Source organism: Pogoniulus pusillus, chromosome 34 (assembly GCF_015220805.1).
Source record: "Pogoniulus pusillus isolate bPogPus1 chromosome 34, bPogPus1.pri, whole genome shotgun sequence".
Taxonomy (NCBI): domain Eukaryota; kingdom Metazoa; phylum Chordata; class Aves; order Piciformes; family Lybiidae; genus Pogoniulus; species Pogoniulus pusillus.
The window spans coordinates 2,391,869-2,408,639 of record NC_087297.1 but is presented as its reverse complement, the minus strand read 5'-3'; the positions used below and the strand labels follow the sequence as shown (position 1 = coordinate 2,408,639).

The window sequence follows — 16,771 nt, the reverse complement described above, 5'->3', positions numbered from 1 at the left end:
AAGGACAGAAATATCCTCTTGCTTGTGCAGCACTGGGGCCAGGGAGTTCTTGTAGTGTGCTGAGATTGCTAAGTGAAGCAGTGGTTCATTTGCTCAAGGATTTCCCCCTTCTCAGTCATGTGCTGCTGTGGGCAGTGCTGGCTGCTGGCTAACTCCTAACCCCTGCAGTGCAGAGCAGGCACTGAGCAGGGTAGGAGGAGCACACAGGAATTGGGGGTTGCTTTGTGACCAGAGCATTGTGGCCAGTGTGGGGAGCTGAGAGCTGAGGCTGTTACTAACCTGACCTCAGGTCCCCTTGCTCCCCTCTGTACTGATCCTTGCTTTCACCACGGCAGTGGTGGAGATCACAGAACGTCAGAGGCTGGAAGGGACCTCCAAAGCACATCCAGTCCAGCCCCCCCCCCGCCTGAGCAGATCACACAGGTAGGTTTTGAATGTCTCCAGAGAGAGAGAGAGAGACTCCACAGCCCCCCTGGGCAGCCTGTCCCAGGGTTCTGTCACTGTCCCAGGTTAGGGTGGATGCCTCCCCAGGCAGAATAAGCTCACCACAACATGGATTGTTGGCAAGTCAGGGAAGAGGAAACTCTTTCTTACAGTTTAGATAGAACAGTGTGAGGAGAATGAACTACTGCAGCAATGTAAGAACCTTAAGGAAGATGGGGAAGGGGTCAAGCAGCAGCAGGGGAAGACAGCAGCAAGGGGAAGGCAGAAGCTGTGCTTCCAGCCATAAAGCTCTTGATGCTCCAATGAAATGATGTTAACTTATCCTTTCTTGCCATGCTATGGCCTGTCCCCAGAATGTTCACCTCTCCACACAGAGCTTCCACTTCTAAGCTTCTCTGTTCTGGTTATTTTTGTGTCTGAGCTAGAAATCAGCTCAAATGGCCACAGACACCTCACAGGGAAAAAATCCACCTCATGTTTGCATCAAACTTCCTCTGCCTCGGCTTCCACCACTGCCTCTTGTGCTGTCAGTGGGCATCCCCCAGCAGAGCCTGGCTCCAGCCTCCTGCCACTCACCTTTGCATGTTTAGAACATGAATGAGGGCAGCCCTCAGGCTCCTCCTCTCCCAGCAGCACAGCCCCAGCTGCCTCAGGCTCTCCTTGTAAGGAAGATGTTCTACTGCCTTCATCTTCGTGGCTCTGTGCTGCACTCTCTCAAGCAGTTCTATGGCTCACTTCAACTGGAGGGCCCAGAACTGGACACAGTACTCCAGATGCAGCCTCACCAGGGCAGAGCAGAGGAGCAGGAGAACTTCTCTCGACCACAGCCCTTCTAATGCAGCCCAGGCTGGCATTGCCCCTCCTGGCCACCAGAGCACGTTGCTAGAAATGCAGGACTAAACTCTCCAGCACATGGAGTGCTGCAGCTCTCAGCTTCAGAACTCACAGCTCAACAAGTCCAACTTCCAGTACCTGAAGGGAGCCCACAGGAGGGCTGCAGAGGGGCTTTTTACAGCAGTGTCCACCAACAGGACAAAGGAAAATTGATTTAAATTCATAGACTCATAGAACCAAGCAGGTTGGAAGAGACCTCCAAGCTCAGCCAGCCCAACCTATCCCCCAGCCCTAGCCAGTCAGCCAGACCATGGCACTAAGTGCCCCATCCAGTCTGTTCTTAAACACCTCCAGGGATGGCAACTCCACCACCTCCCTGGGCAGCCTATTCCAATGCCAATCACTCTCCCTGGGAAGGAGAATAGGTTTAGATTGGATCTTAGGAAGAAATTCTTCACTGCAAGAGTGCCAAGACTCAGGAATGGATTGTCCAGAGAGGTTGTGGATGCCCCCTGGAGCTGTTCAAGGCCAGGCTGGATGTAACCTGGTGTAGCTGAGAGGTTTTCCTGCCCAAGGCAGGGAGGTTGGATTAGATGAGCTGTGAGGTTTCTTCCAGCCAAGGCCATTCTATGATTCTTCTGTGTGTAAAGTAGGATGTGGCAGAGGAGTGAGGCTTTGGGAAAGGAAGAACACCAAACAAGTAGCAGAACTTCAATAAAACCAGTGGCATCTCCCAGAGAGCTGGAGAGGTCTTGTGAGGAGCAGCTGAGGAGATGGAGGGGTTAGTGTGGAGCAGAGGAGGCTGAGGGCAGAGCTCATTGCTCTCTGCAGCTGCCTGAGAGGAGGCTGCAGGCAGGTGGGGGTTGGGCTCTGCTCCCTAGGCTCAGGTGATGGAAGGAGAGGAAATGTCCTGACCTTGTGCCAGGGGAGGGTTAGGTTGGAGAGGAGGAAAAATGTCTTTGGTGCCAGAGTGGTCAGGGACTGGCAGAGGCTGCCCAGGGAGGTGGTGGAGTGCCCATGGCTGGAGGTGCTGCAGAGAGCTGTGGCCATGGCAGCTGGGGCCAGGGTTTGGTGGCCATGGTGGGGCTGGGTTGCTGGCTGGACTGGGTGAGCTTTAAAGAGCTTTTCCAACCAAAATATTTCCATGATTCTAAGTTATTAGCTTTGACTGAGTTCTACAGACCTCAGGAAGCAGGTGAAAGTGGAATAGAAATGCAGACTCTGTGCTGAGAAATGGTTAAGCAGCTGAAGAACTAAAGGGTGAAGACCTCACATTTGATTTTTGTATTGCAGATAAAATTCCCTGGTTGTATGCAAACTGCAAACCCACTTTGGGAGGATGTGAGGCTGGGAGTCATGGGAGGGTTGTGTAGAAGGTAGATGTTGAGGTGCTGGAAGGTGTCCACAGAAGGGCAGCAAGGCTGGGGAGGGGCCTGGAACACAAACCCTATGAGGAGAGGCTGAGGGAGCTGGGGGTGTGCAGCCTGCAGCAGAGGAGGCTCAGGGCAGAGCTCATTGCTGTCTGCAGCTGCCTGCAGGGAGGCTGTAGCCAGGTGGGGTTGGGCTCTGCTGCCAGGCAGCCAGCAACAGAAGAAGGGGACACAGCCTGAAGCTGTGCCAGGGCAGGTTGAGGCTGGATGCTAGGAGGAAGTTGTCAGAGAGAGTGATTGGCATTGGAATGGGCTGCCCAGGGAAGTGGTGGAGTGGCTGTGCCTGGAGGTGTTGAAGCCAAGCCTGGCTGGGGCACTTAGTGCCATGGTCTGGTTGGTTGGGCAGGGCTGGGTGCTAGGTTGGGCTGGCTGAGCTTGGAGCTCTCTTCCAGCCTGCTTGGTTCTATGATGCTGTGATTCTGTGTGATGATCTCAGAAGTCTTTTCCAGCCTTAATGATTCTCGACTTGCCCTGATTTTCCTGCTGAGGGGAGGTTTGGCTTGGGCTGTTCTTTTTCCTGCAGCCACAGCTTCTGTGTCTTCACAGAATCGTTGAGGCTGGAAAAGACCTCTGAGATCATCAAGTCCAACCTATGAGGGGGTTGCTGTTTTCCACAGATGCAGCCTTTCTATAAAAGCAGTTATTGAGGTGCAGGACTCCTTGGATTGTACTGAAACTAACTTGCATAGTGTAGCTTCAGCTGTTATGTGCCACTAATAGGTGCTGTGTTCAGCTCTGATGCTCCTGGGTGGTACAGCAGGCTGGGTCTGCTGCTCTTGCTCACTTCCAAGCTTGTCTCCAGTTACCAGCTGACTTCAAATTAGAACTGGTACAGACAACACAAAACCTCACTGCTCCTCCTCCCATGTTTGGCATCAGTTCTCAGCTGGCTTTTTTGGAACCTACGCTGAAAGTGATCTGCAGCCTCTGAGAGGTTGTCCTGTGAAGGATGTGGAGCTGCTGGAGCAGGTCCAGAGGAGGCCACGAAGATGATCAGAGGGCAGTGAGATCCTCCCCTATGGGGACAGGCTGGGAGAGTTGGGGCTGTGCAGCCTGGAGAAGAGAAGGCTCCAGGAGGACCTGGGGCAGTTCAAGGCAAGGTTGGACATGGCACTTGGTGCCATGGTCTGGCCTTGAGCTCTGTGGTAAAGGGTTGGACTTGATGATCTGTGAGGTCTCTTCCAACCCTGATGATGCTGTGATACTGTGATACTGTGACCTTAGAGCTGCCTTCCAGTAACTGAAGGGGCTACAGGAGAGCTGGGGAGGGACTTCTAGTGACAGGATGAGGGACGATGGATTTGAGCTGGAGAAGAAATTCATTGCAGTGAGGGTGGTGAGACACTGGCACAGGTTGCCTGGGGAGGCTGTGGATGCCCTCTGCCTGAAGGTGTTCAAGGCCAGGCTGGATGAGGCCTCGAGCAAGCTGTGCTGGTGGGAGGTGTCCCTGGGCATGGCAGGGGGTTGGCGCTGGATGAGCTTTAAGGTCTCTTCCAACCCAAACCATTCTGTGCCTGCTGCTGCCTGTGGGTGTCATGTGTGGGGTGTAGCTAAATGAGTGAGTTCAGGTATGTCAGAGAGGGATGGAAGCACTTGGGCAGCATTCTAAGGCAGCCTTGGCAGTGACTAAACTCTGCCTTCCCCAGGTGTGTTTGTTAATAAAGTCACCCAGGCAGACTTTGCCATCTGGAACTGAGAGCTTGGCACTTACTGCAATAGGAGATGAACTTCCCAGGAGTGAAGTGTCTGTCCCTGCTGTTTCCCCTTGCTCTCACACTCCTGCACAACGGAGCTGGTGGTGTTGCTGCTCCCCTGGCACTCCAGGTTTCAAGAGCTGGAGAACTTCCTCACCAGCCTGCTCTGTCTCAAAGATCCTTGCAGAACTTTGGCTTCTGAAACAGGGACTCTTCTCCCTTCTCCCCCCTCCTCAGCCCACATCCCCTTAAGTTCAGTGGAAAGTCTCCCAGTCTGCTGTTTGACAGCTGCTCTGGAGCAACTTGTGAAGCTCAGTCTTTTTTTGCAGTGAGGGGGAGTTTGCTCATCTCAATTCAGGAAGGAGTTAGCTGCAAGCACACAGGCAAAAGCTGGCTTGGAGTTGCCTCTTGCTCTGTGCTCACAACGCAGTGCTGGGCTTGTTCCCTCTGACACCTGCAGCTTGCAGTCTAAGATCCTTGGGTCAAAGGAGAGGCTTTGGACTGCAGCTGGAGGTGACAGGCTGGGTGAGTGGGCAGAGGCTAAGGGGATGAGACTGAACAAGGCCAAGGGCAGGGTTCTGCACTTTGGCCACAACAATCCCAGGCAGCACTACAGGCTGGGGACAGAGTGGCTGAGAGCAGCCAGGTAGAGAGGGACCTGGGGGTGCTGGGAGAGAGGAGCTGAGCAGGAGGCAGCAGTGTGCCCAGGTGGGCAGCAGAGCCAATGGCATCCTGGGCTGGCTCAGGAGCAGTGTGGGCAGCAGGACAAGGGAGGTTCTTGTGCCCCTGTGCTCAGCACTGCTCAGGCCACACCTGGAGTGCTGTGTCCAGTTCTGGGCTCCTCAATTGCAGAGAGATGTTGAGGTGCTGGAAGGTGCCCAGAGAAGGGCAGCAAGGCTGGGGAGGGGCCTGGAGCAGAGCCCTGTGAGGAGAGGCTGAGGGAGCTGGGGGGGTGCAGCCTGCAGCAGAGGAGGCTCAGGGCAGAGCTCATTGCTGCCTGCAGCTGCCTGCAGGGAGGCTGTAGCCAGGTGGGGTTGGGCTCTGCTGCCAGGCAGCCAGCAACAGAAGAAGGGGACACAGCCTCAAGCTGTGCCAGGGTGGGTTCAGGCTGGATGCTAGGAGGAAGTTGCTGGCACTGGAATGGGCTGCCCAGGGCGGTGCTGGCATGGCCGTGGCAGGAGGTGCTGAAGCCAGGTCTGGCTGCTCCGTGTTTGCTTCATGCTGTTCTCGTGGGAGGTGCTGGCACAGTGGAGCAGCTCTTCAACAGAGAAGTGGAAACTTAGCTTGCAGGGAATAGTCTGCCAAGGGAAGCAGTGGATTCCCCTGCCCTGGACAGTGTGAAGACTCAGCTGGACAGGTGCTGGGCCAGCTCAGCTCAACTCTAGTGTTACCCAGGAAGCCTGGACCAGATGATCTTTGGGGCCCTTCCAACCTGGGATTCTGTGGTGGTATTTAGAGCTTCTTGTGTGGTCATGATGCTGAAGCCCAAGCTGTGTTGCACTGCTGGAGCAGCTCTTCCTCTGGGCTATTAGGATACCCAGCAGTGCCCTCCTGGCTGCCTGGGCTCGTGGTCTCTGGAGAAGTCTGTGTTTTATGTAACAGACCTGGCCACGAGTGCAAAGGCTTCCTCTTCCTCTACGTGGTTTAAACAGTCCCCACCAAGGGACTCTGGAATGTCTTACCTCATCATTTGGCACAGAGCTAGGCTGACAGATTGGGGGGAGCTTGTGAGAAGGTTCTCTGGAGTGCCAGTCCATTGCTTTAACATATCCTCAGCACCAGCTGCCAGTTCTCTTCATCCCCTAGCAACTGCCTTCATCTCAGCACTGCCTACAGCAGGACAGGCATGGATGGTTCTGATGAAAGAGAAGATCTCCTCTGTGCTTCTAGATCTTCCTCTGGAGAGGATGGAGGCACTGTGGCACAGCCCATCTGTTCAGCAGGATGCTGTGCTTGTTCTTGACCCTTCTGACATCTGAATCATAGAATGGTTTGGGTTGAAAGGGGACCTCCAAACCTCATCCAGCCCAATCCCCCCTTCATGCAGCAGGGACATTCCTCAACTGGAGCAGGTCGCCAGGGCCCTGTCAAGCCTCACCTTGAGTATCTCCAGGGATGGGACCTCAGCCACCTCCCTGGGCAATCTGTTTGCAGCATTCCATCACCCTCATAATGCAGAACTCATTCCTGACATCCAACCTAAATCTGCTTTGCTCTAATTTCAAACCACTGCTTCTCAGCCTCTCACCGCTGGCCTTTGCAGTAGAAAGTCCTCTTGTCACCTTTCTCCTTCCCAAAGCAACATCAACAAGGGGACACAGCCTCAAGCTGTGCCAGGATAGGTTGAGGCTGGATGTGAGGAGGAAGTTGTTGTCAGAGAGAGTGATTGGCATTGGAATGGGCTGCCCAGGGAGGTGATGGAGTCTCTGTGCCTGGAGGTGTTGCAGCCAAGCCTGGCTGGGGCACTTAGTGCCATGGTCTGGTTGGTTGGGCAGGGCTGGGTGCTAGGTTGGGCTGGATGAGCTTGGAGGTTGGAACTGGAGGAGCTTGGAGGTCTCTTCCAACCTGCTTGATTCTCTGATTCTAAGAAATTGATGTGTTTTGAAGAAGCTCCTGAACAGGAGAGAAGAAGGCAGCTCCTGGCAGTGAGCAGCTGTGATTGGGATGCTGTGCTGGAGGAGCTGCCACTTTGCAGTCAGATTCACAGAATGGGTTGGAAGGGACCTTAAAGATCATCTAGCTCCAACCCCCTGCCATGGGCAGGGACACCTCCTGCCAGCCCAGCTTGCTGAAGGCCCTACCAACCTGGCTTTCTGCACTTTCAGGCTTGGAGCCTGCACAGCTTATTTGGGCAACCTGTTCCAGTGCCTCACCACCTTCATGGGCAAGAATTGCTTCCTAATGGCCAATCTAAATCCAGTTTCTTCCAGTTTGAAACCATCACCCCTTACCCTGTCACTCTAAGCCATTGTCCAAGTCCCTCCCCAGTTCTGTAGCCCACTTCAAGTACTGGAAGGCTGCTCTGGGTCTCCTGGGAACCTTTTCTTCTGCAGGCTGGACATCCAGATTTGGCTGCTAGCCTTGAGTTCCAATCAGGGTGTGAGACCATGGCTGACCTTGCCATTCTTTGGTCATGGCATTAAGCTCTTCACCATTCCATGCAGTACCTGGTTGCTGCCAAAGGATTGCCCAAATGGAATAGGAATTGGTGCATCTCTACTTGCCTTGAGCTGTTCCCTTGCTTCTGGGCATTTGCAGCTGGCCTGGGACAGCCTTGTCAGGTTGGAAAGCAGCACATGAAAGTGAAGTGCTGCCTCTTGCCAGGTGCTGGCTTCCTGCTTTGGGGCAGGGCTGTCTGATTTCCATGGAATCTCAGCATGGCTCAGCTTGGAAGGGACCTCACAGATCATCTGCTCCGACTCCCCTGCCGCGGGCAGAGACACCTCTGAACTGCACTTAGTTGCTCAAAGCCTCATCTGACCTGACATTGGAGGTCTCCACAGGCACTTTGGGCAGCCTGTCCCAGAGTCTCACCATCCTCACACCCAAGAACTTCTCCCTCAGCTCCAGTCTAACCTTGCTCTGCCTCAAGCTTCAGATCATTCTCTTGGCTTGTGTCTAGACAGCCTCAGGAAGAGTCCCTCTGCAGCCTTCCTTTAGGCTCCCTTCAGGTATTGGAATGCAGCTCTAAGGTCCCTTGGAGTCTTCTCTTCTCCAGGCTCCCCCAGCTCCCTCAGCCTGTCCTCACAGCAGAGCTGCTCCAGCCTTTGGATCATCTTTGTGTCCTCCCCTGGCCTCCCTCCACTGTGTCCTTAGGATGTTGTGTGACCTCCCCTGGCCTCCCTCCACTGTGTCCTTAGGATGCTTTGTGGCCACTCCTGGCCTCACTCCAGCACCTCTGTGTCCTTAGGCTGCCATGTGGCCTCCCTTGGCCTCACTCCACTGTGTCCTTAGGATGTTGTGTGACCTCCCCTGGCCTCCCTCCACTGTGTCCTTAGGATGTTGTGTGACCTCCCCTGGCCTCCCTCCACTGTGTCCTTAGGATGCTTTGTGTCCTCCCCTGGCCTCCCTCCACTGTGTCCTTAGGCTGCTATGTGGCCTCCCCTGCCCTCACTCCAGCAGCTGTGTGACCTCCCCTGGCCTCCCTCCACTGTGTCCTTAGGATGCTTTGTGTCCTCCCCTGGCCTCCCTCCACTGTGTCCTTAGGATGCTTTGTGTCCTCCCCTGCCCTCACTCCAGCAGCTGTGTGGCCTCCCCTGGCCTCACTCCTCTGTGTCCTCAGGGTGTTTCTGCTGCTTGGCTGTGCCCTTTGCATTAGCCTCTTCTGCAGCCTTGGCCTGGCGCTGCCGGCGCGGGCGGGGGGAGGGCGCTGGGCGCCGCTGGCTGTGATGTGGCTTGCCCTGTTCCCCTGCCTTCCAGAGTACAGCGGTTATCTCCCTGCCGGCGCCGCTTATCGCCCAGCCTCTGCCGGGGGCGCTGCCTTGATGTGCCCCAGCAGCTGCCTGCAGCAGCTCCTGCTGCCCGCTCAGCCTTGCCCAGCAGCTGGGCAGTGAGGGCTGCTCAGGTGCCCAACAGCTCGGACAGAGCTGCAGCCTTCTCTGGAAGGAGCCAGGCTGTGCCTGCGGAGGTGACTGGAAAAAGAGGAGGCTCAGGGGAGACCTCATTGCTGTCTGCAACTGCCTGAGGGGAGGTTGTGGCCAGGAGGAGGTTGCTCTCTTCTCTCAGGTGGCCAGCACCAGAACAAGAGGACACAGCCTCAGGCTGCACCAGGGGAGATTTAGGCTGGAGGTGAGGAGAAAGTTCTTCCCTGAGAGAGTCATTGGACACTGGAATGGGCTGCCCGGGGAGGTGGTGGAGTCGCCGTCCCTGGAGCTGTTCAAGGCAGGACTGGACGTGGCACTTGGTGCCATGGTCTGGCCTTGAGCTCGGTGGCAAAGGGTCGGACTTGATGATCTGTGAGGTCTCTTCCAGCCTTGCTGATGCTGTGATGCTGTGATGCTGTGACGCTGTGCCTGCTGCCCCGGGCTGGGCTGGAAGGGGTTGGCTGCGCTGCCCGCGGGCGGCGGCGCCGGGAGCCTGCCGCGGGGATGCTGTCGCCAGGGCGCAGCAGCAGCCTGCTTGGGTTTCAGTTTTGTGGAAGAGGCAGGGTCTGGCAGGGAGCGAAGGCTCGCCCGGGCAGGGCACTCGTTAACATGCACCTGCTCCTCTGCAGACTCCGACTCTGAGCAATCCCTAGGCGGCTTTGAGACGACAGCAGCCTGCTCCTTGGAGGACAGCATGGATTCCAAAGAGACCCTAACGTCCAGCCTGGCTGAAGGGAAGCTCTGTGGCAGTGGGGAGTCGCTGTCCAACGGCATCAAAAAGCACAGGTAAGTAGGTTGGCTCTTCCTGAGCCGCCTCAGCGTGTGCCGATGGGGAGGGCAAGAGCCCCAGGGCCCTGCAGAAGAGAGGAGGGTTAGAGCTTTGGGAGGGCTGACTGCCAGGGAAGGTCACTCTGCTGTGATTGCACAGAGAGTGTTTCTCCAAGGCTCCTTTTTCACCCTGGTTTTAGGGGGCTGGTTGGGAATAAGTCAGGATAAAATGGAATGTGCTACATGAAAAATAGGTTTGGAAGGGCCCTCTTGACATCTGTGTGGATTTTAATGCCTTCATGGATCTTTAATGACCTGTGCCTCCTATTGCCTCTTTAATTTCCAGTCATTTGATCCTTCTTTTGGTAGCAGGAGTGAATGAAAGCCATTGCTAGCCCGGCAGCAGGAACTCACCTGTGAGCAAAAGGGAGTCTGGTTCTGAAAGTCTCATCCATGTTTTATGGGCTTATTTTGTGTTGTCAAATGATCCATTTTGGTTTGTTTCCTTGCTGATAAAGGAGGACAATAGGTGTGGAGTTAATGAGGTGTAATGGACACCACTGCTCTCTGGTTTCAGGGAGAGGGCAATATGATGTTTGTGCTGCAGATGGAGCTGGGCTCCAGCGGCTTCCAAGACCACTTTGGAAGTGCTTTGGGCCGTGCAGGATGCTGATGGGGGCACCAGGCTGCAGCAAAGCAGTGTTGTTAGAGAAGCAAGCAGGACATGCTTTAGTTGCTTGGTGTCTTCAGGAGTAAGACTGCAGTGGCTGTGATGCCTGTGGCAGCGTCAGAGGTCTGCTGTTTCGAGGCACAGCCTCTGCATGTGTGTCCCTCCCATAGCAGGCAGGGCCTGAGGGGAGCCATGGGCTGCTCTGGGAAGGTAACATAAAGCAGCTGACTAAGTGTGTTGCTCTGTGTTCTTGTGCTGCTGGCAGGGTGGTATTTATAGCCTTGGCTGAGTGCCTTTCCTAATTAGAGCAGGAAGTTCAGGCTGGGAGGAAGCACTAGGTGAGGGTGGATGTCTGAACTGCATTCATTGCCTTGGAAACTGCTGGAGCAGGGCCAGAGGAGGCCATAAAGGTGATCCTAGGGCTGGAGCACCTCCCTGTGGGGACAGGCTGGGAGAGGTGGAGCTGTTCAGCCTGGAGAAGAGAAGGCTCCAGGAGGACCTTAGAGCAGCCTGCCAGTGCCTGAAGGAGCTGCAGGAGAGCTGGAGAGGGACTTTGGACAAGGGCTGGGAGTGCCAGGATGAGGGACAATGGCTTTGAGCTGGAGAAGAAAGTGTTTGCAGTGAGGGTGGTGAGACACTGGCACAGGTTGCCCAGGGAGGCTGTGGCTGCCCTCTCCCTGGAGGTGTTCAAGGCCAAGTTGGCTGAGGCCTTGAGCAAGCAGTGGTGGTGAGAGGTGTCCCTGCCCATGGCAGGGGCTTGGAAGTGGATGAGCACTGAGGCATCTCTAATTCTAGGGAATTAGAATAGAGGCCTGGAGAAGCTCCCCTGTGGGGACAGGCTGAGAGAGTTGGAGCTGTTGAGCCTGGAGAAGGGAAGGCTGCAGGGAGAGCTTAGAGCAGCCTTGCAGTGCCTGAAGGGGCTGCAGGAGAGCTGGGGAGGGACTTTGGACAGGACAAGGGGAAATGAGTTGAAGCTGACAGGAGAGATTGAGACTGGAGATGAGGAAGGATTTCTTTGCAGTGAGGGTGGTGAGAGACTGGCACAGGTTGAGGGTGGTGAAACCCTGGCACAGGCTGCCCAGGGAGGCTGTGGCTGTCCCCTCCCTGGAGGTGTTCCAGGACAGGTTGAATGAGGCCTTGAGCAAGTTGTGCTGGTGGAAGGTGTCCTTGGAAGTAGATGATCTTTAAGGTCCCTTCCAAGCCAAACCATTCTGTGACTCTATGACAATGAGGAGAAAGGTGGCAGCTCCTGGTGGACATGGGACTGGTGATGCCTGTTGGCATGCCTTGTCTGGAAGAGTTTTCATAGGAGTGGATCTTCTGGCTACTGTAAAAAAGAAGGAACTTGGCAACTGTCCCTTAAGCTGCACTCTGCTGTCACAAGTGCAGGGAGCAGGTCTGGAGGAGCATTTCAGATCTGCTGGAAAGGGGAATGGAAAGTAACACACAGGTAGCTGTGTGTGAGATATTCCTGGAGTTGTATGAGTTAGGCTGAGGGAGCTGGGGGGGTGCAGCCTGCAGCAGAGGAGGCTCAGGGCAGAGCTCATTGCTGTCTGCAGCTGCCTGCAGGGAGGCTGTAGCCAGGTGGGGTTGGGCTCTGCTGCCAGGCAACCAGCGACAGAAGAAGGGGACAGAGGCTCAAGCTGTGCCAGGGCAGGTTGAGGCTGGATGTTAGGAGGAAGTTCCTGGCAGAGAGAGTGATTGGCATTGGAATGGGCTGCCCAGGGAGGTGGAGTGGCTGTGGCTGGAGGTGTTGCAGCCAAGCCTGGCTGGGGCACTTAGTGCCATGGTCTGGTTGGTTGGGCAGGGCTGGGTGCTAGGTTGGGCTGGCTGAGCTTGGAGCTCTCTTCCAGCCTGCTTGGTTCTGTGATTCTATTCTATGAGTTGTAGTAGTGAAGAGAGCTAAACAAGGGCAGGAATGGGCTGGCTGATAAGTTACTGCCACCTCAGTGGCACAAATATTTTGATGCAAACTGTTTCTCCCCAGAGCTCAGCCAATTTAAGTCCTGCCTCCAGGAGAGCATCCTCAGGGGATGGGAGCTGAGTGGTGTTTCAAGCCTTGTTTCTGAGGCCTGGTACAGGATTTGTTTGCTGTGGCTTGAAAACTGCCTGGAGCTGCTGGATGCAGTTTGTGGCTCCTTGGTGGGGGTAGGTAGAGGACACATTGTCAAAGATGCAGCCTCTGGGATGGGAGCTGGGTGCTGTTAAGAGCAGAAACCTTTGTATTGCTAGGCCATGTGTGGGGGTCAGGATGTTTTGACAGCACTTAATGCCAGTCTTTGCACCCTTGGATTTGCTATAGAGCTTCTGTTTGGCTTCTTTTGTGTTAACCCCATGGAGACATCTTAGGTGTGTTTCAGTTGGAAAAGATCTCTGAGATCAAGTCCAGCCATCAACCCAACACCACCATGGCCACTAAGCCATGTCCCCAAGTGCCATGGTCACACCAGCAGAAAACAACTCACCCTTAGTCAACCAACCAAAACACAGCATGTTCCCACCAGCACAGAATCACAGAATCACCAGGTTGGAAGAGAGCTCCAAGCTCAGCCAGCCCAACCTAGCACCCAGCCCTGCCCAACCAACCAGACCATGGCACTAAGTGCCCCAGCCAGGCTTGGCTGCAACACCTCCAGCCACAGCCACTCCACCACCTCCCTGGGCAGCCCATTCCAATGCCAATCACTCTCTCTGACAACAACTTCCTCCTCACACCCAGCCTAGACCTGCCCTGCCACAGCTTGAGGCTGTGTCCCCTTCTTCTGTTGCTGGCTGCCTGGCAGCAGAGCCCAACCCCACCTGGCTACAGCCTCCCTGCAGGCAGCTACAGGCAGCAATGAGCTCTGCCCTGAGCCTCCTCTGCTGCAGGCTGCACACCCCCAGCTCCCTCAGCCTCTCCTCACAGCACAGCTTCTCCAACCCCTTGGTCATTTTAGTGGCTCTTCTCTGGACCTGCTCCATCAGGTCCATGTCCTTCCTGTGCTGGGGGTTCCAGACCTGAATGCAGTACTCCAGGTGAGGTCTCAGCAGAGCAGGGGGGCAGGATCCCCTCTGGCCATGCATCATTTGATGCAGCCCAGGCTGCCATTGGCTTTCTGTGCTGCAAGCTCACCCTGCCTGCTCATGTGCAGCAGCACCCCCAAGTCCTTTTCCACAGGACTGCTTTCTATCACCTCCTCCCCCAGCCTGGATTGGTAGTGAGAGTTGTTCTGGCTCAGGTGCAGGGCTTGCTGCTGTTGAATCTCATGAGGAGATGAGTCCTGCCCCAAAGGTTTCCTCTAGTAGTTGAAAGTGGTGCTTTGGGTAACCGTTTTTAAGGGAGTGATGACAAAGACATTCACCTGTGCACAGAACCCAGCAAGGTGGGGGTTGGAAGGGACCTCTGGAGCTCATCCAGTCCAACCCCCTTCTATAAAGCAGAGCCACCCACAGCAGCTTGCCCAGGATCAGAATGGCCAGGTGGGGTTGGGATCTCTCCACAGAAGGAGACTCCACAACCTCTGGGCAGCCTGCTCCAGGGCTCAGCACCCTCACAGCAAAGAAGTTCTTCCTCATGTGAAACCTGCTGGGTTCTGGCAGTCCTCCTCTCACTGGGCACCAGCAGGAAGAGCCCAGCCCTGTCCTCTTAACCTCCACCCTTTAGCTCTTGCTGAGCATTGAGCAGATCCCCTCTGGGCCTGCTCTTTCCAGGCTCAACAGCCCCAGGGCTCTCAGCCCTTCCTCCTTACAGCAGTTCCCCATCAGCATCTCCCTGCCCTGGCTGTGTGGCTGCACTGCACAGCAATGCCAGCAGATGTTTTGGTCACTTAAAGCTGAAATGAACTTCAGGAGCTGGTTCTGAAATTGGCATCTGGGAGGAGATTGCTGCATCCACAAAGCTCTCCCTCACTTGAGGCAGGGAATGTGTCAGGGTTAGGCTGCAGGTGCTGGCTGCCTCATTTTCCCACGTGTGTCCTTACTTGCCCCTGGGATCTTCCTTGGTGGCTTAAAAGCACTTTGTGTGTGTGTGTCACGTGGAGAGCACTCCAGAGTGCCCTGCCAGCTTCAGCTGGGGTGGCTGAGGACTGGGAGTGATGGCTGGAGCTGAATGGCAGCTTTGAGCCAAGGGAGAGCTTAGCCAGAGTGAAAATGGGAGAGCAACCCCTGAGTGTGCTTCAGCAAAGCAGGGCTTGGGAGTCTTCTCAGGCAGAAGAGTCTGCAAGGTGCAGCACATGGAGCTGTTGGAGCAGGGCCAGGGGAGGCCACAGAGGTGATCCTAGGGCTGCAGCACCTCCCTGTGGGACAGGCTGGGGGAGTTGGGGCTGTACAGCCTGGGGAAGAGAAAGCTTCAGGAGGACCTCAGAGCAGCCTGCCAGTGCCTGAAGGAGCTGCAGGAGAGCTGGGGAGGGACTTTGGACAAGGGCTGGGAGTGCCAGGATGAGGGACAATGGCTTTGAGCTGGAGAAGAAAGTGTTTGCAGTGAGAGTGGTGAGACACTGGCACAGGCTGCCCAGGGAGGCTGTGGCTGCCCTCTCCCTGGAGGTGTTCAAGGCCAGGCTGGCTGAGGCCTTGAGCAAGCAGTGCTGGTGAGAGGTGTCCCTGCCCATGGCAGGGGCTTGGAGCTGGATGAGCTTTGAGACATCTCTAATTCTAGGGAATTAGAATAGAGGCCTGGAGAAGCTCCCCTGTGGGGACAGGCTGAGAGAGTTGGAGCTGTTGAGCCTGGAGAAGGGAAGGCTGCAGGGAGAGCTTAGAGCAGCCTTGCAGTGCCTGAAGGGGCTGCAGGAGAGCTGGGGAGAGACTTTGGACAGGACAAGAGGAAATGAGTTGAAGCTGGAGGAGGGAAGGTTGAGGCTGGAGATGAGGAAGGATTTCTTTGCAGTGAGGGTGGTGAGACACTGGCACAGGATGAGGGTGGTGAGACACTGGCACAAGTTGAGGGTGGTGAGACACTGGCACAGGTTGCCCAGGGAGGCTGTGGAGCACAGAAGCACCCAATGTGATCAAAGATCAAAGATCACATTGGGTGCTTCTGTGCTCCACAACCTCTCTGGAGGTGTTCAGGACCAGGCTGGATGAGACCTTGAGCAACCTGTTCTAGTGGGAGCTGTCCCTGCCCATGGCAGGGGGTTGGAACTGGCTCAGCTTTGAGCTCCTTTCCCACCTACCTCATTCTGTGATTCTTTGCTATCAAAACACAAATACCTACTCTGCTGAGTGCCTGCAGTAAAACACACACAGAGAAAGCCCAAGTTAGCACTCCAGAGGATGACTGACTGCTTGGTGGGCACTGGCCTCTCCTGGGCACTGGCATCACAGCACCCACAGGAGTCTTTCCTACTTTACATTACCCAGGATGATGTTTTCACTAAGTAGATTTGTGTCAGTGGAGACTCAGAATGGGAGGAGCAAGACCATCTTGAGCAGTTAAACCAAACCCTCCTGCAAGTGCTGCAAGTCAGCTTTCAGCTCTTGGCTAACTAAACACTTGGCTACCTGGGAGGAGGTTTCTGCCTGGCTTGGGCTTGGTGTGTTTTAAAGAGCACTTCTAGGTTTGGTTCTTTCTGCAAACCAAAGGAGCAGCCCTGGTAAAGCTGCTCCAGTGGCAAAGAGCAGTGTGAGCAAACACAGCAAGTAGAGCTCCTGAAGCTAATTGCTTTGAGTGAGTGAAGTGATTTAGCTCTGCTTTTTCCCTTGGTGATGTTTCTGTTGATCACAAAAGCAGGGGGAGGAGGCAGCTGCAGCCTCTTCACACTCTGCAAAGGTGCTGCTCTGTCACAGAACCATTCAGGCTGGCAAAGCCCCTCAGGACCACCACGTCCAACCCAAGGTGCACCCTAAACCATGTCCCCAAGCACCACATCCAAACGGCTTTGAAACACATCCAGGGTTAATGACTCCACCACCAACCTGGGCAGCTCATTCCAGTGCCTGATCACTCCTGCTGGGAAAAGTGGTTCCTAATGTCCAGTGGAAGCTTGAGGCCATTCCCTCTTGTTCTATCACTGATGACCTGTGAGCAGAGACCAGCACCAACCTCTTCATGACCTCCTTTCAGGTAGCTACTTTGAGAGGAGATAAGCCCTGAGCTAGGAGGGTGCACAGGCAGCAGACAAACCCTGAGCTAGCAGGGTGCCCAGGCAGCAGACAAGCCCTGAGCTAGGAGGGTGCCCAGGCAGCAGACAAGCCCTGAGCTAGGAGGGTGCACAGGCAGCAGACAAACCCTGAGCTGGGAGGGTGCCCAGGCAGCAGACAAGCCCTGAGCTAGCAGGGTGCCCAGGCAGCAGACAAACCCTGAGCTAGGAGGGTGCACAGGCAGCAGACAAACCCTGAGCTAGCAGGGTGCCCAGGCAGCAGACAAGCCCTGAG

General features: G+C 55.4%; 1 protein-coding gene across 4 annotated transcripts in view; it reads left to right on the top strand.

Annotated features, from left to right (window-relative positions):
- Positions 1 to 16,771, top strand: part of OSBPL1A (oxysterol binding protein like 1A) — a 134,660-nt gene that overhangs the window by 89,209 nt on the left and 28,680 nt on the right. For all 4 annotated transcript variants that reach the window (XM_064170825.1, XM_064170822.1, XM_064170824.1 and 1 more), the window contains exon 17: positions 9,615 to 9,771. In XM_064170825.1, the coding sequence (XP_064026895.1) occupies positions 9,615 to 9,771 (157 nt within the window). The remainder of the gene's footprint in view (positions 1 to 9,614; positions 9,772 to 16,771) is intronic.